This window comes from Dermacentor silvarum, chromosome 11 (assembly GCF_013339745.2).
Source record: "Dermacentor silvarum isolate Dsil-2018 chromosome 11, BIME_Dsil_1.4, whole genome shotgun sequence".
NCBI classification, from domain to species: Eukaryota; Metazoa; Arthropoda; class Arachnida; order Ixodida; family Ixodidae; genus Dermacentor; species Dermacentor silvarum.
In genome coordinates this window covers 101,732,436-101,754,732 of record NC_051164.1, presented here as the reverse complement: position 1 = coordinate 101,754,732, position 22,297 = coordinate 101,732,436, and the positions used below count along the sequence as shown (strand labels likewise).

General features: G+C 47.0%; 1 protein-coding gene across 5 annotated transcripts in view; it reads right to left on the bottom strand.

Moving 5' to 3' along the window:
- Positions 1-22,297, bottom strand: part of LOC119433221 (uncharacterized) — a 155,571-nt gene that overhangs the window by 40,674 nt on the left and 92,600 nt on the right. The window contains exons 2-3 of one of the 5 annotated variants that reach the window (XM_049658937.1): positions 21,416-21,482; positions 20,450-20,883 (exon numbers count right to left, since the gene is read on the bottom strand). The exons of 3 other annotated variants lie outside the window; for them this stretch is intronic. In XM_049658937.1, coding sequence (XP_049514894.1) covers positions 20,573-20,883; positions 21,416-21,482 — 378 coding nt within the window. In that variant the 3' untranslated portion in view covers positions 20,450-20,572. Of the gene's footprint in view, positions 1-20,449; positions 20,884-21,415; positions 21,483-22,297 lie in introns of those variants that run through there. One more of the 5 variants, XM_049658936.1, reaches the window with a different exon arrangement.

Genomic DNA, 22,297 nt, shown 5'->3' with positions numbered 1-22,297 from the left:
CCGATTGATTCTTCTTTTTGTATTCATGGTTTTCTTCAATTGATTGCTTTCGTTTCCTGAACACTTATGTACACATCGTACAAATGTCGTATCACTACATCGAGCAAGCGCGCTGAAGCAAGCGCTCATCGTTGTGTGCGTGTGTTGTTTTTTGCTCATCTGATCACGTCATTTATTTATACTTATTATACAATCAAATGTTGCTTAAAAGGTGGCCACGAATGTTGCCGACATTGATGATATCATCAAATAAATAGAATTAAATCATTTTACTGTTTTCAAGTCCGAAGCTTCGATCAGCGCGATTGCTTAAGCCTCGGTCAGTATTTTCTGTTGACCTGTCACGCTGCCTGTCACGGAAAGAGGCCGACAGCGGGAATAACTAGGCGATCGAAGCAAATGACGAAGCAAAAAATTACAAGACTGAATGGCAGCTGCAGCATGGTGCTTCAACATGGGAATGATGGTTTGCAGATGGATTTGCCTAAACTTCGCCCTTGTGACTTCAACCGGCTTGGTGACTGAAAATGCATCACTTTCAACAAATCGCTGTGTTGTCCGGTCACGAATTTGCATTGAGCGTTTAGAAGTGTAGGATTGCTTCGGAATTGAGGCACAGAAAGCATATTGGACTTTAGTATCTACACATTCTACGCTTCTGAAGACTCCGAAATCTTCTTACTTAACAACGTTTAATGAATTTAAAGGCAGCAGCATTTAGTTTCAAGAATTATTCGAAGTACCAAGCCCTTGATTCATCTACGACACACGGCTAGGAGTCCAAAAACGACGTCGCAAACGGTAGTACCTTGTGCCAGTCCATGACGATTTTCAACGAGTGTCATTTTTTTCCGCACAATGTCGATCGAATATTTCCATAAGGCGCTATAACAGGTGATGAGAGGTATGCGTTGAAAAAAAGTATGGCGCCCATAATTATGCTAGTAAAGGTGAAACCAAAATTTTGTGCTGCTGGATATATGAATAATGTGTTTCATTTTTAAGGCGAAGCAATCTTTGCCTTATTATTGGCACTATGCAGCAGGTAGGTGTGTAACAAGGTAGGTAGGCTCCTCGCTTGCCTCGCTTTAATAAAATATTGTGTGACCGATTGTAGAATTGAACCTCTGTCGTCGAACACAGCAGTCGGCTGCTCTAACCATTAGGCCACGATCTCTTTTTCTTCTTTATAACCATCAGACCACTTTTTTTTATTTTTTAAATAAATTAGGCCCCATTCGTTCGCATAATTCTCTCGTTTCAAAGCCAGCGAGCTTTGCTTTGGCTTGGTGTTATACTCGTATGTATGGTACAACCCACTACGGGGGATCACCCATGAATCGGGCGCCATGCAAGTTGGTATAAAAGTGAAAGATGCTTAAAGGAACTGACAACCGATTTTTAAGGACCTTGTATTGTAAGGGCCAAGGAAAACTTCATCCTCGGTAATGTTTACACCTGCAGCGGTTCTCGCTGCAGGTGTAAATGAAGCGCGAGGATATTTGTTAAGCAGAATTTTTCGATCTCAGCAGCCAAGAGTCCCTCCTCCAGCAACGCTGAGAAGGGAGAGCGAAGCTGACAGCCCACCTCGCAAATTCAGAAATACGCCGATAGTGCCGCTTTCACGGGAGCCTGTGTAGCTTTAGTTAACCACCTGCATTTCGTCCTTTTCACCAACTTTTGAAAATAAAAATCTGGTACAATAAGTTTGCGTTGTCGTACAGACCTTTTTAAGTTGTACCAAGTTTTTCCCCAATTTGACTCGCCCCCGTCGTCTCTATTCTGTCGACGACCTGGCGCCGGGTCTCGCTGGAGTCCACTCTTGCGGGGCGTTCTTGAAGAGTCGTGTTGAAGCCAAGAAGGTGTTGTTGCGGTAACCTTGCCGTCTTCCCGTAGAGCAGCTGAAACGGCGTGGCGCGAGTGACTTCATGTTGTGACGTTTTTAGAGCGAAAACCGCAGCAGCGACGTAGTCATCCCAGTCGTCGTGTGTGGGACAGACGTAGGAAGAAATCGTGTCTTTTATGGTGCGAGTGGTGCGCTCGATCTGTCCAGCTGTTTGTGAATGTTTAGTGGACGCTGCATCGTGTCGTATCCATGTTTAGACAAGAAAGCTTTGGAGGCACGCGACATAAATGCTGTGATACGGTCGGAAATCAGCACCTTCGGCTTACCATGCTGGAATACGAAGCATTAGTTAATAAAGGTCTTGACATGAGCGGCTGCAGAATCAGGGACAGCTCGAACTTCTGCCCAATTAGTCTGGTAGTCCATGGCCACAATGAGCAATTTGTTTCCATGGTTGCGGCGAGTAAACGGGCCCATGCGATCAGGGCCCGATATATCGAACGGTTCGTTATAGGAGGGGCGATTGGTTGTAAGGGCACATGCTGTGGGTTTGTGACAAGCTTACGAGCTTGATGAATGCTGCAGGATGGCACGTGCAGGTAGACATGGGCGTGCATGCCAGACCACCAAAATCTTTTCTAACACGAGCCAGATTCTTCTGCTTACCCAGGTGGCCAGCTGAGGGCGCGTCGGAACGCATGAAAAGAATGGATGGTCGAAAGGCCACATACACCACAGGTAGGTACGATTCACTTCCTGCACGTAGATAATAAAGGATGCCATCTCGTATTCTATAAGCCGATGAAATTCTCTCGAGGCAGCGCTTAATTGCACTGGTATCACCAGAGAGGCGGCGGACGATGTCACATATTTCAATATCCGTCCATTGTGCAGCTCGGAAATCGAGTACTGCAAATGCAGTCGCCGAGCTCTATACCTTGGTTGGGGATTTTAGCGCGGAAAGCCTAACGCCAAACTTAAGCAGCGTTTTCTGACAGGCTGGGGAGTAAAGCTTAAGTTACTGGATAACTCAGCAATAAAATAACTAAATAATTAGAGTCTACATTCCTTTTTTTTTTCTTTCTACCTCAAATGGCATGTAATGTCACCACTGCCAAAATTAAAGGGGATCAAGTTGTTCTAATTTTTCTTGGTGTGGAATGATGACTGGGCCTTCTTGGGTAAGGAGGAGGGAAAACATTTATTAAGAGAAAAAAAAAACAAGCAGGCGTCTTCCTGCTTGTGTTGGGAGGTGCCCTCAGTCCAGGGCTCCTGCGGCTCTTGCTGTCTCCCGGGCCCGCCGCACCAGTTGTTGCTGGTCACGAGGGTCCGAGCTGACTTAGTCAGCACGGCCATCGTTCTGCTGCTCGGGTGTGGGGTTGGGTATATGCGGGGCTACCTGTATTTGGGGTAAAGAATGCTTTCTAGCAGCAAGCGGCCCAAATACCAGAAATTCCTTTATATTCTATGCAGGTATGGTGTCGTTATGGCTCTACGGTTTCCGCGCGTAATTCAACAAAATTAACCCAGCTGCCGAATTAAAAAAAAAACATAAAAAATAACACAGTTTAAACAGATGACGCACTCTTTAGCGTTCACTGCGAATATTGCATAATGTCATTGCGTTTTGTCATCCAGGAAGAGCTACGCCGCGCAGGTTTTATAGCCACGGAAATAAATCGCGCGGCGCTAATCTAGATCGAGCGCTACGATGGCAAAGAGGCCATGAAATCAAAAGCTTCACGCTACGGCGAGGAAGCCTGCAGATAGCAGAGGAGAAAGTCAGCCGTCTATTCAATAAACCCGTAATGTGTGATGAGGTAAGATTACAGCGGTTGGACAAGCTGGCTAAATCTGGTAGACCCAATCTGTAATCTGTGCCCAGTCTGCACCCCTGCTCACGTCAGTGCGTCGTTATCGCTGATCTTTTTGTCTACAATGTTTGTCGCTCACTAGGAGAGATTAACCAAGTGTTTTATCCACCCAAAGATACTTTCACACTGACTACGTAGAGATGAAACAAAAACGAAACACAAAAAAAGCTCGCCCACCATATTGTAAATCAGTCTTACCTTTGCGGCATTGTGCTACTGGTACTTCTGACGAGTTAACTAAACGCCAAGATATATTCTGCAGCTCTGGTATTTTGCCGATCTTGCTCGAATTTGTTTGTCGCACCACCTCTCGAGTGGCGATATCTTTGCGTGCATTTCGTGAAGCACGGCAGGCAATACCGTGAAGAAAGATATGTCTCGTTTGAAATACTCTACATCCCCAAACGGCGCTAACAGTTCCGACATTCTGCTGTTGTCGCGGTAAATAAGTACAGAACGGGAAGGATCGCTGAAGGTGCGCCGATATGATAACAAAGTTAGCCAGCAGGGATGAAACTTTATTGTGCAAGGTGTTATGCAAGAACGAAGCATAGAATACAGTCGTCCAGGTGGTGAAAACTTCATCGCACAAACACACACAAGAAGCACGAACACTGTCAGCGTACTGTCACGAATGTCACGTGCTGCGCATGTGTCCACTTCTCAGAGCAGCCAAAAACGACTTGACGTCATTTGATATGCAACGTCTCCATAACCACCCTTTCGACGCAGACGTTGTTGGAGTTGTCACCGATTAAGGGCGCATTCAGCAGGAGTATGGCCATCTCCGGACGCAGGTTGGTAGACAGTTCGCCCAGGCCCTTCCCCTGCGAAGGGAGCCGTCAAGGTGTTTGTGAAGCAATTCACACAGATCCCATGATATAGTTCGGGTTATTGCTGATTTCAAAGAGGATGGGTATACCTCCTGAACTTGTGAATCGACTTTTACAATGGTAGAATGGACACTGATCGAAGCCGTACACTATACAGAGTGATCACTTCTAAGCTTTATTTAATTTTTAAAAAATCGCCGGTGGCAGATAGCATAATTGTTGTCCTTGAGCAGGATTATTCGAAGAGGCGCATTACTAGCACGAGAAATGGAAACATCAATTCAACTAATTAGCAAAAATTAACTATATAATAAATAGATAAAATAATAATTGATAAACTGATAAATAATATAATAATCATAATTCTATCACAGTAAATAAGCCATCATGATAAATTAATTTATCGTTTCAATAATTCAACTAATAAGCACAGGTAATTTCCGCTATGTTGTCCTTGGTGTGTATGGCTATAGGCTTCTAATGATATAATTGATAAAAATCGGGCCCCTCGGTTCCCTTTATTATCGTTAATTACATAACGAGGGTCTCGAATCCGGAAATATTGATGCCTTCAGGTAGCATGTGTGGGTTTATTGACCAGTTACATTCACGCAATAATATCATGTACTCGTGACGCCTGCGGCGGTAAGGATGTTCCACATCCGTCGCCAGGGTTCGTGAGTGGTGGTGCTGGCTGAAATTCCCAGGTTTAGTTCTAGTAGTACAACAAATACCCCAGAACGTGGATGGGAATACGGCGCCGCGGTAGCTCAATTGGTAAGAGCGTCGGACGCGCAATGCGAAGAAGTGGGAACGTTCCCCCACCGGCGGCCCCTCGTTTTTTCATCAATTTTAATTTTCCATTAATTTATCATTTATTTATTTCAATTAGTAAGTTCAAGAAATTTCCCCTATGTTCTCTTTGGCTATCCTTGTTGGCTTCTTATGGTATGATCCTATGGTATATGGATCTTATGGTACAGCCTATCGCACGCGGCAGTGCGCACGTATGTTCGAAAGTAATCCACAAAGAAAAAGCCGGCAGACGCCAGTGACCCTTCGATTTATCAACTCAATTGCTGCGAACAGCAGTTGTGCGAAGGCAAACGCCTGCGGCTCTACGATGGTGGCATACAGCAGTGATAGCGCGAGCTGGCGTTAAGCTTCCCACTACCTCTCGCTCTCTTTCTTTATGCTCATCTCTAGTCTCATAGTCACCGTGCCGAAGCCCTTCCGTCCGTTCTGCGCATCTTTCTGCGCAACACTGTAAATCTACCCAGCCGAGAATGACGGTGAGTTTATCTCGCGGCTTGCAACGGCTGATTAGATGTGCGTGTAGTAGGGGTTATAATGCTCGGCTTCGAGTCACGTGAGCGCTGATTTGATTCCTCATGCCAGCGCACATTCTTCAATAATTTGTTATTGAATAAAAATCTATCAAAATGTCTGCAAACTGGCGTACATATTCAGCGCATTCAAAAGCTCATGAAACTGTTGCTCGCCGTAAAACTTGCAGGTTCTTAGTGCGAACGACTGTCACGTGCTCGAAAATGTGCGGGTCATGTTTACCTGTTTCTTATAGTCATGATCCGAGCCTAGCGCGGCACGCCCGTTACCTGAAGAAAATAATAAGTACGCGCAGTAATATCAAGTATGCACCCATATCTACGAGATATACGCGACGCGCTGGAATCAAACCAGTGAACGCGCCTTCACTTTATCAGATAGTTTCATCAACGTTCGTCGGAAACACGCGGCTGCTGCCGCAACAATTCCTTCGGCCCACCAGCAGCCACCGTGCGTTTGGTCTAGTGACCACGTCACGAAGACAGCCATCTTGAAACAACAGTGCGCTGGGTGCAAGACCGAGCAATACGGATTCTAACGTTCTCGCGATGTTACGAACAAGTGCGCGCCTAATCTCCAAGTCGAAATTTTACCTTTCGATTCCTTACCGGAGTTAAGATTAGCCACTTGTGCTGATAACGTAATAACACACAACGAGCCATTTTATGTTTCATTATTTTAAAGTCTCACTAGGAAACAAACTTTTGCTAATGTAAATATTGCGCATATAACATGTCTACGCTGCAAACGTCTGCTAGTTCTTATTAGAATAAAAACTATGGTATAGCATGCTACACAAAATTAGGGTTTCACAGATCTTGCTAAGAGAATTAAAAAAGCATTATTTTGAACTAGTGCTTTCTGCTTGCTGAATTGATGGCTCTTTGTGTTTTGATGCTGTCAATTCCTGTGCAATTCTTTTTTACCTTGTAGACTTAAGCTTACGGTCAAGTGTTGTATTTGGCTATTCTATTATTTTTATCGGTTGAAGAGCCTCACCTCGACATCTGTAATGTGTCTTTTTTATCCTTTTCTTCTCTGGAGTTGTTACTGTGCAACATGTTTCCTATCTCCTCGTAATTAACTCCTATTTCTGTATTCGCTGTATTATTGCATTGACAGGTCTTCAAATGTATTTTTTTGTAAATGGTCTCCGCACTGCCTTTTAGCTATGGGACCACACAGATTGTGCGTACTTTCTGAAATAAAATTATGGGCAATAATGACCTCAGAATTTAATTGTGGATTGACTCAAAAATCAGTGGATTCCCTGAAATTCGCAAAATTTCTATAACATTCCTATCGACACAGTAGTTGGTTCAAAAGTCGGCTTTTTTTTTTTTTAATACTGCCGGCAAGAAGCTTTACCCGAAATCCCTCTAAATATTGCTTCACAATGCCTTTGCAAATTTCCGCCGACGGCGGGAATTCGCCTATCGTCTATATCATTTCTTCCGCAATAAAAGTAAAAACAAGAAAAAAAGAAAGAAGAGAAGACAAAATAAGAGCCCTTATTCCACTACTGTGAAGATCGAAGCCAGCGAAGCTGTAACTATGGTGGATCTGCTATAGTGAATACTGCTATGGTGAATTTATATATTATCATTATTGACTGTACTGAGCGTCTTCGGCATGTTCGTCAAAGAGCAACGACATCGGCGTCTTGTTTTCGCCTGGCGCCATAACCAAGTAGCGCGTTTGCTGCGCCAAGTCCGCCCCATCGTCATAGACTAGCGTATGAGCCACAGCGTTCATAGCCGCGGCACGGCATCGTCAGGATCCTGGAAGATGTGGTTAAACGAGCAGCCGTCCCATAGCGAGTCCAAAGGGCAACTGCTGATAACAGCGCTAGCGCGATCTCTACGTCACGAGACAAAGGGGCCCAACGATTGGTGGGACGCGACGCCGCGGAGTATTGCGACACTTGTGAAAGAGGCATCGGCGGTGGCGAGGGGGTTATCTATCATCATCCGTTTTGACACTTGTGCTAAGTCACAGCTGGCGAGAAAACGCCACGCACATGTAGCCAAACCACCACGCACGTGTAGGCCAAATTATTGTTCTACGCGTCGTTTTAATTGTTCTGCTACGTTTGCATGAGCCAGCTTCGGAAGAATACGACGATGCACAAGCCAATGCTGTTGACAGTTTTTTTCTACACGCGGACACAATTCCGGGGAACCTAGCCCTTAACAGCTTCACTGTAAAAGGAAAGACAATGATTCGACATGCGTGACAGCGCATGCCTGATAAGCATCAACGCGACGCGCAGAGTACTGCTGCTCATCGGGGCCACCGGAGTGCTCTACGGGAACAGTGCCGGTGGCGAACTCTCTTGAGGAAACCTCTCCACAGCCGTATTACAGATAAACTGTTACTTATCGCTCTGTTGTACGTATATACTTCTTTCTTGCTGGGGTTTTACATGCCAAAACCAGTTCTGATTGGCACGCCGTAGTGGAGGGCTCCAGGTTAATCTACAACGCAAGCACACGGGCGTTTTTGCATTTCGCCTCCATCGGAATGCGGCCGCCGCGGCCGGGATATGTTGTACGTATATATATGTAAATAATTACCTTCTCTTACTATATGCCCCCTCTGATATGCTCTCTCTACTCATCTATTTCCTCCTCTTCCCCAATCACCCACTTTGGTGACCGAGCCTATGGTAGATAGTTACAGCGCGGTCAGCAGTAATTTTCTTCCCTTTCTTTTCTTTAATTTATTTTTTTTTCATTTAATAAACTACACAGTACGCACTTTACATACTACGTGTTGGCTTAACTGCAAGTAGTCGGCTTCACCACAACACAGACTGCGGGAAAATAATTTGTGGTTTGGTCGATTTCTAAGCCTTGCAAGTAAAAAATTAAAGCCCCTTCCTAAAAGAAAGATGGTTTAACACGAACCTTTCTCCCATGCAAACTGAATCAAAGTCAAAATCCAAAGCCAGCGACCACGCAACGAACCCAAGAAATGCTGAGCGACCCGATGCGATGCATACGTGAATTGACTGCTTGTTTAGTATTCTATTTTTTAACAATAAAATTGAATGAAGATACATTTCGTTAAGTTGCATAGTCTTTCTTTTAGATCATGTAGCCATTGATTACACGCACACACACTTTCACGGACGACTCTACACTTAGACAGTAATGCCTTGTGATCACTGGGGTAGACGGTCAGAGGCTCTGCCGTTGCCGATACACGGGATCGGCCTTACGATCGCACTCCCGCTTACGTACGCGTAGTGCAGCCTCTTGTTCTTCCGTGCGCTGTACCCGCGGCCTACCCATGACAGCCAGGAATGCATTGCGTGACGCGCGTAATGCAATGCAGATGTATACAGCTCGTCTGGGTAGCGTGCCTTTGCAGTTCCCATTGTTCTTATCAGTACAACTGCGAATGTAAACTGTAGTGTTCTACGATACGTATGTCGTGCGCTGTTGTTCTATTGTGTGCGCAGATGCGCAGATAGTTCCATTATGTGAGTTGGCTTTTCTGCAGTGCGTTTTTGGCGCTCACAGACGAATCAGTGAGACATAGAAAGCTTTAATAAGTAACACCATCGTTACAAGTTTGGCGCCACCACACTAGATCTTCGCCCTTATCCTTTCCCACGGTCTCGCGTTCCCCGTCTCCTCCTTTCTATTGGTCTACATTTGTCACGTGACGCAACAACACAGCCATGTTTTTTTATCGCCTGTGTGATCGCAGTCGCTTCACGGCTTTACTACTGCATGGACGTGATTCATCGTATCACCATGCATCGGCCTTTCTCGGGCAGAACGGCGTGAAATAATGCGTAAAACGGTGCCAGGTCACGTGATGGTTGTAGTCCAATAGGAAGGAGCAGAATAGGAGCACGTGTGGCGGGAACACCAGATATAAAAATTGACAGTCACTTCAGCATACGCCATAGAAGGTAAACGCGAAAGCCTGCGCGCTCAAGAGACATTCATCAAATTACTTGGCATTCTCATTCGACTGCGTTGTTACTTCTTATTGCTTGCTTTTTCCGACCAAATGTCGCGGGCTCGAGCGTTTTAATTGATGCTACCGTAATTAACTGGGCCTAAATAACATCACCCTAATTAACACCAAAGGTCATGGGTTCGACTCCCACCAATAGTCGAGGGTGCGACTCCCACCAAAGGTCGTGAGTTCGAGTGCGTGAATTACCTGTATCTTAATTAACACGGTAACGATGAGACGGCCTAAAAAATTTTCCCACGGTCGGTACTAGTGGTGAAGCCAACTTCTTGCAGTGCTTTGTATTGCGGTGCAGCCGATGTACAGAAGAGCACTTTTCGCTTAGATGACATGAAATTGTTCTTTACAGCCTTCATGATATATATATATATATATATATATATATATATATATATATATATATATATATATATACGTATATATAGCGGTGAAGCTAACGCATACTCTCACATGTCGCTAGCATTTCTGTGACAATTCATTTTTACCTTACCTTTAATCTTCGATTCTTTGCCCTTGCCTAGTGCTCCGTGTACTTTATCGCTGCGCTCGAATCAACATATGCCACCTTGCGTTCTATAGGGTCCATTTTGTTGAATACAGCAATGACAGTTAGGGCAATGACAGATGGTTTATTATGAAGACAACAGTAATCTGCAAGTATTACCCGTGTACTATCGCGATGGAAAGAAACGCGAACAGCGGAGCGCGTAGCCGAAGCATAACTGAAGGTATAGTGCGCGCCGTCTAGTCATCACCATTGACAGGCGCGCATGTCCGGTTTGATTGCGCTTTGCGATGATGCACCCCCTATACTGCGATATTTTTGTTTCTATTCTACTTCTCTTTTATTTGAAAACGAGGAAAGGTGACGGCGCAGTAATGGTGACAGCGCAAACTTTACTAAGAGAAACTAAAATATCGCAGTATAGGATATGCATCATCGCACAGCGCAATCAAACCGGACATGTGCGGCTGTCAGTGGTGATGACTGGACGGCGCGCACTATACCTTCAATTATGCTTCGGCCACGCGCTCCGGTGTTCGCGTTTGTTTCAATGGCGATAGTACGTGTGCTTACACGCGCACAGGCAAAATATTGTTTTAAAGTTGAAACCAATCCAAATGTTTAAGCACACATACGCGGGCTAATATATCACGAAGTAGACGACGGTTTACAAAACTAACATCATCGGAACAGATTAAAATGTAAAGAGTGCAGCGGTACGTACAGGTCTTGACAAGTATAATTCGAACATGGGGGCTGTAGCCGAACTGCATCCCAATTCCATCCAGCAGCCTCGAAGCTACGAAAGGGCCTTGTGAATCAACTGCTATGAACGCCGGCGTACGCGCGTACATATTGCTTCTCCGAAGAGCATTGGAATGCATCGCGGCCACAGCTGCTGTATTGCAATTAGCGTTTTCCGAGCGTGTACATTACCTCTGAAAACGATGTTCACACTCGGTGTCGCAGTGTCGGTAGTGCCGCCGCGCACGATTGCCTGTGCTTGAGCTTGCGTGAGCTTGCAGCTGAAACGTGTGCGAGCAGCCTTCCTCGGCTCTTCCCTTTGGCAGTATACGCGCATTGGCATTACCGCCACCCGCTCCCCCTCCCCCATTTCTGGTTGTCAACAAGCTGCAAGAAATTGCTGTCAAAGTACTTACCTTCAAGTTAAGAAAATCATGCCTTACATTCATGCGCGCTCAGCAGCACTGACGTCACGAATGTGAAGTAATTCGCAGGCTCTTGATGTTGGCGTGAGAACATAAACGGGTGTGAAGATAAGGCGAATACGGTGGTGTAAGCGAAAGCGCATGCGTGAAGACATCCGCCGCGACTAACAGGGTAGTGCTGCTCAACGGAAACAGTCATCGGCTTCACTGCAAAACAATACGCTCCAAGGAGTTGACTTCACCGCAGCACAGACCATTGAAAAATTATATGTATTCAGGCTGTGTTGACAGAATGTTAAGCCTCGCAATGAATAAGTAACGCCTACGTTTCAAGATTGGCGCCATCGCACTTGCTCCTCACCTTTCTCCCTTTCCTATGCTTCGGGCTCCCTTCCTATTGGACTACCCTTCACACGTGACGCCCCTCCTCTTTCATATTGCATCTCCCATCTACATCACGTGCGGGCGCTGCACTATTGGGCGAACATGGTTCATTGGGCCCTTTTTCTCTCTTACAAATCGGCGTGAAAGAACGCGTGAAATGTTGCTACGTCACGTGATGGCTGCAGTCCATTGGGAAGAAGCAAAATAGCTGCAACAAAAGGACCATTTGTAATGTCGCCTTTGTTCTAAGATGGAAACTGCGTATGCATTGATGGTCTTCAGAAGTGCCTGTAATCGCGTAAAAAAATTTTTACCCATGACCGGTGCAGTGGTGAAACCACCTTCTTCGTGCGTTTTGTATTGAGGCGCAGCCAACACACCGTCCCGGCAAATCGGTAAATACTGAAATGTTATAAAGAACGGAAAATGAAAGGATGGAAATTTCTGATGGCCGTACTGTAACCCTCTAGCTATGGCTGCCGACAGCTGAACGATGGTCAGCAATGGGGGGATTGGGGTAGGGAGAAAAAGGACAGAACGAGAGAGGATAGAACAGAGGATAGAGCAAAATTAAAAGCATATTTTACCGTGCTTTTACTATTACCAAGTTTATCCATAGTTGCCTTCCGGAGTTAATTCCCAAAGAGTGTAGGTCACCCGGCCCCGCATACCCACACCGTTCACATAAAGCTGCCGGCTGTCGAGGTCCGACTGCTCGAGGAAGTGGGAGTGTTTTGGCAGCTGCCTCCCGCGCGCGAGAATGACTGCGTGGTCATGTGAGCACATCGGCGTGGTAGTTCCGCAACCCGTGCGCGCGATAGCAGCACCAGAATTCCTCCCGCGGTGACAAAAAAATCAGGACCCATTCCACTCTGTGAAGGTGGATGACCAGCGAAGCTGTTTACCGCACGACACAGATGTGACACCGAATTTTGAACAAAGGTACGAACATATTTATTGTCCTGATCGGTGGTCATCGTAACGATAGGTACGCACACACTATTCGCATATCACCTCTGTTGTTAAATCCGTCCGTCACGTAAGACAGCGAATTGCTCATACCCCGTTAAGCAATGACTCATACCCCTGTAAACGCGGCCTCCCTATTACGACGACAGAAGTGAAATAATACGCTGGAATGATGAGAGCCAACGGAGCCAGCTGTGGAAGAAGACGGCCATGCTCGAGCCATTGCTGGTGATGATAGTTCTCCAGCGCGGCGCCACAAAACCCCATCTCGTATCCATAGACAGCGAAGTTATAAAAATGCACCGCACCACAGGAGGATGGTCTCCATATCAACACAGTTCTGCCACTTGTCCGTAGCGGCGAGACCGAGGAGTTGGCTGCGCACTTGGGTCCACACGCACCCTACACGCAACTGTAGCAACCCCGCCCGCTGTGTCCGCGAATTATTAATGCGAAAGCATTATATGGCTCAGGAGGCGGGAAATCCGGCGTTGGTGTGACCACACGATGGTCCAAAAAGGCTACGAACCCTCGGCCTTTGGAGTTATTTTCATTTGAAAACAAATATGCATTTTGCAGGAAAGCGAAAGCGAGAAAGTAATTAAGACACTGGTAATTAAGATATAGTTAATTAAGGCACTCGATCCCACGACCTTTGGTGGGAGTCAAACCCAGGACCTTGCGTTGTGCGCAGCTTGTGACGAACACCGTCGGTCACGTGACGTCGCGACGCTCTAACGCACGTGGCCGCAGTGGTTTCGTATTCGTCGACGTAGGGATAACTAAGTGCCGCTTGAATTTTTTTTTGCATGCGGTGATCACGGGCAGCTTCTATACGCACTCGATACGCCGGTCGGGATTCTTTTGTTGGAGGCGGCGTCGTATGGTGCATGGCAGCACGTCTTCGCTGTTCAGGGCAACGTCAGTGGGCGGCAGCTGTTGGGCGCTCGCCGCAAGCTCGTCGGCGTTCTCGTTGTTGGGCTGGGCGCAGTGGTTTGCCTAACAAGCACACGGGACATTCAAGAGACATTTTCGTGTCAGCGCCACGCGTGGTCAATTGACAAAAGGGTCTGGGAATTGCACGTATGCACTGTCCCGTGATAGGTGCCATGGGCTTAACAGATGTAGTGAACAATGATGTCATCATCACCATCAGCCCATTTTCGATGTCCACTACAGGACGAAGGGCTCTCCAGTGCGATCACCAATTATACCCGTCTTGCGCTAGCTGATTTGAACTTGCGCCGGCAAATTTCCTAACTTCATCACCCCACGTAGTTTTCTGCCATTAACGTTAGGCCTAACATTTTTCGTTCCATCGCTTTTTGTGCGGTCCTTAACTTGTCCTTGAGCTTGTTAGTTAACCTCCAAGTTTCTGCCCCATATGTTAGCACCGGTAGAAAGCAATGATTGTACACTTTTCTTTTCAACGACAGTGGTAAGCTTCCAGTCAGGATTTGGCAATGCCTGCCGTATACACTCCAACCCAATTTTATTCTTCTGTAACTTTCCTTCTCATGATCAGGGTCCCCTGTGATTAATTGACCTAGATATACGTACTCCTTTACAGAATCTAGGAGGCTGACTGGCGATCCTGAATTCTTGTTCTCTTGCCAGGCAATTGAACATAATCTTTGTCTTCTGCATACAATGATGCAATGGAAGTTGAATAAACTGTGTGCGTGCGTGCCGGCGCGTGTGTGTCGGGAAAGCCAGTTTGTTACGAAGAGTGATTGGAAAGCAGTGCTCAAACACTGCTGTGAAATTTTATATATTACCCACTTCGATTATCTTCTTCGGTCTCTGCTGCCACCAGTTCTGAGGAACAAGAACTGGCGGGAACAAGAGGCGAACACGCAGCAAAAGTGGAAGCGAAGGCAAGGGAAACGCCAACGCGGTGCGCAGAGCAGTGCTGCATACCGGGCCTACGCATTGGCTTCACTGCAACACAAGACACTACAAGTATACGGCTTCACTACAGCACAGACCATCGGGAAAAAAAATTGACCGCGTTGGTCGGAAGCTAAGCTTCGCAATGAATAAGCACAGGTATATCCTCTCTGCTAACCTCCATGTCCCAGTCCTTTCACTCCCGTATCACCCACTCTGGTGGCCGTCGTTCAGGTGCCGCAGCCTACGGTAAATGTTTACAGCGCGGTCTTTTATTTTATTTTCATAAACAATACTAGTGCATACAACATATACTACGCATTGGCTTCACTGCACGACAAGAAACCCCAAGTAGTCGGCTTCACTGCAGCACAGACCGTGGGAAAAAAAATTTAGGCTGGTTTTTGCGAAAGTTAAGCCTCGCAATGAGTAAGTAACGTCATCGATTAAAGTTTCGCGCCACCAAACTTCGTCTTTCTCCTGTGCCTGGGCCTCCCACTCCCTTTCTTCTCCTTCCAATTGGACTACATTTCACATCACGTGACACCACGCCCTATGTCTTTTTTTTAATCACTTCTCTGATCGCGGGCGCTGCGCAGCTTTACTACAGCCTGGACGAGACTCATCGTACCACAGTGAATCGGGCTTCGTCGGCCAGAACGGCGTGAAATCCTGCGTAAAAGGGTGCTAGGTCACGTGATGGTTGTTGTCCAATAGGAAAGAGCAAAATAGGAGCATGTGCGGTGGCAACAGGAGAAAGAAGGATAGAGGGGGCATTGGCGCTAAGTTTCGAAGAAGGGAACTGCGCGTACTCTGAAAGGCTTCAGATGTGCCCGAAACCACCCGAAATGGCGTAAAAATTTTTTTTTTTTCCCACGGTCTGTGCTGCGGTGAAGCCTACCTCTTGCCACGCTTTGTATTGAGGCGCAGCCGACGTACCGAAGCGTACTTTTGGCTCAAATGGCAATTTTTTTCGCAGCCCTTATGATACATATTGCGGTGAAACCGACGCATGCTTTCGCCTGTCGTTAGCATCTTTGTGACTTCATTGAACTAATGAATGAAGCGTTAGCTCGGTGCAGCCTGGCGATCACAGGTAACCTAGTCCATGTTGCTGCGGCTCGAGGTGGCGTTTGGGCCAGGAATCCGCCAAGCCCATTGATGAGTACGTCCAGTAGTAGGAATAAGGAAAAATGGCTGAATTTACATTATGTACACTGGCCCCTGGTACGGAAGTCCACTTCATCAGGAGCATATTAAACGTCTGAGTTCGCATCAGGACACGTCAGAACCACTCTCACTGCACCACACGTGCAGCTTTTAATACCGTCGTCTTCCCTAGGAGACGAAACTGGGGCAGCGTTGGTAGCTCGGCCAATTTTAATTGTTGAATCCGTTCCGCCGGGCCGGCCTCCAAAGCCACACCCCCGCCCCCGCATTCTTGAGTATGCGTGGCTACCTGGGAAACTTATGGCGAATTCCATTGGGAGAAGAGGAGCAGGGCGCCGCGCTGTGCTGCGTCGGGCGACAGCGCAGTGAGAGTAGAGAAACTCGACCCGCCACTGGAATACGGGGTGCATTCGGAGAGCAGGTGGGAGGGGGACGTGTGAGGAGAAATGTACCATGTGACTAAAGCAATCGACGTCCAACCATTCTCTGCGGGAAAGCGGCAAAACACGCGCGATCGTCTTCTGATCTGTCGGGCGTAAAGCTGTCACCGTTTCCAGCCACGTACTACATACTTTTATGCAGCGCTGACGCATCCTACAACGTTTTCGCCTGCGAAGATCATCTGAAACTGCAACTTGAATCTGAAGTTGAGCTCCAGCAGGTCGAGCGTCTCAAGCACTTCAGCAAGGCGAAGACGCTTTGCTGCCCCTGTCTCCCGCGCATCCGACGAGAAGCAAGGCGGACTAGAAATGCCAGGATCTGTCGCTAAATCGCTGCGAAGCTCGCTCGTATCACCGACGTCAAAATCAGCGATGCTAAAACGCCAACTACGCTTGGCTGCCGCCATTGCCGCCGCGCGCGCCGGCTGAAGCCAAATAAAATGAAATGAGGAGGATATGACGGTTTAAGTCACGTGACTTCCTCCGTACTACGCTTTTCAGGCGAGAGCAGTCCGGACTGCTCCCGGCTGCTCTCGGCGCAGCGAAACTGCTCTTGTTCTACCACTGGATGACGGCTCTCCCACTCCTGTTCGACCACTGAAACACGTCGCCTCTGGAACGAACACTTTCAGCGTGCTTTTGATCAAGAGTGCTCCTGTTCTCCCAATGGAATTCGCCATTAGCTCGAAGCTGTTCCCACGGTTTTGGGCGACGACGGCCGCTTTCACCAATTAGCGGGCTTTGCGTGACGGCCCTCTTCTCAGGATCATGATTTGGTAGTAATCTTCGCGGTAATTACCGTATACATCGGTGGTGGTGATTGATGTTGATTCGACGCGAGCTCCTTTGTTAGCGCGTCACAGTCCATGACACGCCTGATTGCTGTCGCTGCGCGCGATGATGAATGGACCGCCTCGTGGGAAACGTCCAAGGCATGCGCTTTTCCAGGTTGAGGCGTAACAATATACTTTGGCAAAGAATGTACGTGGGAAGCGCAGAAATGTTTTTCGCTTTATTAGTTATTGATAATTCAGTTAAGCTTATCATAACAAATTTAAAAATCAACCTGAGCGACATGAAACGAGATATCAGAATACTATGATCCGCATCGATTGCGACGTGAACATATATGTGATACATAGCTTAAAAGCCAGAGACTTCGAACTTTTAAGCGATAACCCGAATCATCACTTCGTGTATGTATTTGGCCGCTTGCAGACACATTTAGTGACAAAATTTACTGAACAGTGCTACAGTGGCGTTCGAAGGAAGCATAACCGTACGCGGCACTTGCGTTAACATTCGAGCGCCCGTATGAAGCGGCGAAGCGGTGCATGACTAAGTGACGTCATGGCCGAGGCACCCTTCCAAGGTGACGTCATGGCAGAGGCACCCTTCCGTTGTCCGTTATCCAACAGTTAAAATCCTCTGGAACATGCAGCCTAGCCTCCTTGGGCATCTTGTGCCTGATATCCCGAGTACCAGGGCACAGCCAAAAAATGTGATGAATGTTCGCCGTATATAAAGGCCTAGATTCTTTTTTTAACAGCGAAGCTGTTTAAGCCAGCCGTAAAAATTGCGCGTTTCACGAAACAATCATAATCAGCATTGGCTCGAGCGTCGTCGTCTTCTTCGGCAGCTGGCTCGTTGGTGCCCCTCAGTTAGCGCTCGTACTGCTCGGCACGCGCTCGTGCCACTGCTCCCGCGTTCGTCGTCTTCCACAGCTGGCTGCGTGGCCGCTAATCATTCCAGCGTGCAATTTCACTTCTCTTCTGTCGTCGTAATGGGGAGGCAAAGCTTGCACTAGGCCGCGCAAAGCTCGAGACGCAACGAAGCTGGCCGATTTATTGCGTCTCCTGGCAGTATCTAGGTTGAACTTCGTAGCAGCTACGTTCGGCCTTGGCTATGCCTGAGTTGAGCTTGGTTATGCCAGGTATCTCTTAGGTTATGACGCAATCGATCGGACAGCTTCGCTGTGTCTCGAGCTTTGCGCGGCCTAGTGCAAGCTTTACCGTTTCTTTCTTACCTTTCTCCATGGTTCGCGAGTTTCTGGAAGATCATGGAGGCTCGTCTAATTTGTCTTACCGTTCTACAGAGCTTGCAGTCTGTATCGCGCTTGCTTGGGTGTCTGCCGCTATTTATGGATGATCGTGTACTTACCTGGTTTTAATTTAGTCTTGCCTTGAAATGACGGCTTTCGTTTCCATAAGACTTCTGTGTTAGTAAGGACATGTGTTCAAAGGTGTTTGCGACAATATTGATGTACAATATGAACCACACTTGTCTAGAGAGGTCACTCGGTCAATTTGGACGTCGCCTACCAAAAAAAAAAAAAGCACAGGCCAGTGCCACAGTGAGACCGCACATAGTCAATCCGCATGCTGGGTCCATGTCCTATAGGACGAACATTAGTCTAAATATGCAGCAACTGCGGACACAGGCGCTGCCGGCCACTCGACGACTCCGGACAAGTGTGATTCAGACTGCACTATAGTGACTCGCTTTCTTGTTCCTTTTTCCCCTTTTCTCTTGCATGTGCAAGTGCTGGCATGTCGTAAAGTGAGCATTTTTGCACTATTGTTAAGAACAACATAAAGTTCCACCTTAAAATCAGTGGAGGCTCCTAAGTAAGGAAAGGCGCAAGAATACTCGTGGCAATGCCTCCATGGAGTTCACGGTGACGTCATGGGTTATCAGCGCCCCTGCTCCGAGCTATTTATCGAAAAGCAATTGGATGACATTGCCTCCTGACGCAGCCAGAGACTTGTACTGTGCAACAAATTTCTGTGCAACAAAGAAAACCCATAAATAAAAGACCCAAAGACAGAAAAATATTGAAATTTGAAACCCTGCATGTCGGTGCTTCTCTAGGCTGTCTCGATAATAAATTGATATATTTCGTTGCATTCATTTAGACATTCATTCATTTGCCGCACAGAAACACTTCCCTTCATTGCTTACCTTGAGTGCCTCTTTAGTAAATAGACATTTCCTCGCATTCATTCATTCCTTTGCCGCACAAAAAAAAAAAACTCATGTACGTGAAGTAGCACAAACAAAGGAATTCCATACAGGTTTCTCAGAAAGAAGGCTTCGCAGTTGAATAAAAATTGCTCCGGGTCAGGGGATCGAGCCCAGGACCAACAAAAGCTTTCTAGAGCAGTCGCTCCACCATGCTGCCTGCTGCAGCTGAGGCTATGCACAGCCCCTGATGATGGGAGCATCCTGGTTAGCCTGACGAAGTACCAACTGTAAATAGCTTTGCAAGATTTCAAACATTTTTTTTTATTTGGCACACTTGTGTACAACAAGTGCTAGAAAGGCCACAAACCTTTCAACTTCACTCAACCTTCTATGCTGCCGGTAAATGACCACTATTTGTTCGAGCCATGATACCAGAGCCGCCCTAGGCAAGAACTTCTAACCTCTTAAATTAACAGCTTCCGGCAGTCTTGAATCACACACACGACTCCGGTTAGCAGTACGTGCTGAGATTGTATCGCTGCTGGTGCTGAGACTGCTGCTGCTGCTGTTGCAATCTCGGATCCGATGGTGTCGTCATCATGGCCTCCAGACGAATCCTGCTCGCCACTTTTTCACCGTCCTACACCGCCATCACCACAGTGTTGCTCTCCACGGGGCCGTGCAACAAGTCCGGCAGCGTCGGTGATGTGCCCCAGCAATCCTCGCTGTCGGCGACCATGCCCGAGTCCGAGGAGAAGTTTGTCGGGGCGTCTTCTAGCCTCTGCGCCAGGGCAGCCTCGTGAGTAAGGGTGAGTAAGGAGACCCATTGAAGCCAACGATGTCGTGCTTGCGTCGGCCTGAGCCATAGTGCATCTGCTGCTCCGTACCATAGCGTGGCATTTCTGGCGAAGACGTGGCGTAGTCCCTTGCAAAGCCCTGCATGACGTGTGCCAGGGGTGTGTCCTGGTACTTGCCCGGCAATTTCGTGACGAGCAAGGGCCGCTGGTCGTAGCCGTAGCTGGATGAGGAGTGCTGGCTCATGTCGGACAAGTCTCCGTAGAACGCCTCGGATTGGGGAGGCACGGGCGGTGGCGGGACGTCGGAGAGGCGATCGACCGAGGAGGCATCACCGTGGATGGAGTTGTAGATGTGGTACGCAAACGCACTGTACACGCTCGACGAATCCGATTAGTGTCCCGGCCTCCGGCTGTGAGCCCAAGTTCGGTGATGGGGTCCGTTCTGGGCCGCTTGGCCGCTCTTCAGGTGGCTTGGGGTCCGCTGGAGCTTGTTGGAGTGGTGCTGCGAGGGCGGTTGCTGCTGTTCAGGGCTGTTGATGGCGCTGATGTTGCTGCTGGCCGAGCTGCGGTGCAACGTGCCTCCAGAGACTTGGCTAAGGGCGTTGATGTTGTTCTGCCCTTCCTCCAGCATCCTGTTGTTAGCACCGGGAGACGAGTGTGCTAGGCTGCGGTTGTTGCTGACCCTGTCCATAGATTGGTGACCTGGAAAAAAATAAAAGGTGGCAATCCAGTCATGCGAATGTGTTCAACAAAAGTAGCTATTAAACGGAGTATGCTTTAACGGAAATGACTCAGCATATCTTTCATCAATTCTGCAACTATGTGCCCACTTTTGTACTGTTTTCCTCAGTTGTTTAACTGGATATATCAACACAATTGAAGTGACCTGGCTGCGCATGCAGGCAAGGTCATGTAATGGTAAGTATGAGTGCAGTATGGGTGTAAAGTGCATTCAAGGTGGCAGGGCGTGATAGCAGATGTCAACATAAATCTGATTTCAAGTATTTGAATAACTTCATAATAGCACTCCCTTACTATATCTTTCATTTTAATGCAAAAAAACAAGGCAATTAAAGGCTTTCCAATTCCATTTCATATTGATCCTCCTTGTACATCATACTTCGATATACATACAGGCCGACAAACTTCGGCGTGTTTCATAAAAAATTGATTTTTTTTCAGGCATTTTCTGTATGATCATCTAACATTCAACAGAAGTCATCTGACTCCTTACCTGGTATGGTGAACTTTGGCGTAACTGTAGAATTTTTGTCCTGTGAGTTCCAAGACTGCTGGACAACCTGAAAGACAAGTTCAAAAGAACATCAGAATGGCAAGGCGATGCAGACTTACAAAACGAGGCATGCGTGATAAGAAAGTTAGTAATTAGTAAGAGGATCACTTGCATATAAGGAGGAGGCTAAGTTTTTGTGTACTGTGTTAGTTACTAAAGCTAAGGAGGAGGCTAAGTTTTTGTGTACTGTGTTAGTTACTAAAGCTGCCTCCTTGTGACAGCAGCAATTAGAAAGCTTGCGCCAACAAGCTTTTTCAATGCACCAGCACCAGAAGAACATAAAAAACTGTAGTGACTGTACGAAATAAGAGCGGTGACGGTATGCAGGATAACCACTGTGGCTACTCGTGCCATAAAATTGGGTTTCAAAAGGTTACACACTTAAAAGAGTCGAATGGCAGTGCCATAAAGAAGGATACAATGTAAGAAAAAGTAAAAAGAAGAAAGTCATTGTAAACAAACAATAGATTTTTGTCTACCCTTTTAAGCTTTGAGGTTATAGAATAGAAACAGTGTCCTTTGCTCGGCTTTTCATTAAACAAATAGAAATAGAAACGCACAAACGGCGAGAATGTTACTGCAGTTCTACTGCATGACCATCCTCGAAATGGAGTCAGCTTACGTAATGCAAGTAAACGATAACTAGGCATAATAGCTTCATGGCAGCAAAGTCTTTTTGTAATTATTAGCATTGCACCTTCGTGCTGTAACTGGTCGAAGTTATCGGAGGCTTCATAAACCATAAAAGACAAGCGAATAAAAGGAATGACTCGTGGCGCCGCCGCCTTGAAGCCTTGACGTACCAGCGCTCTAGTCATCTCC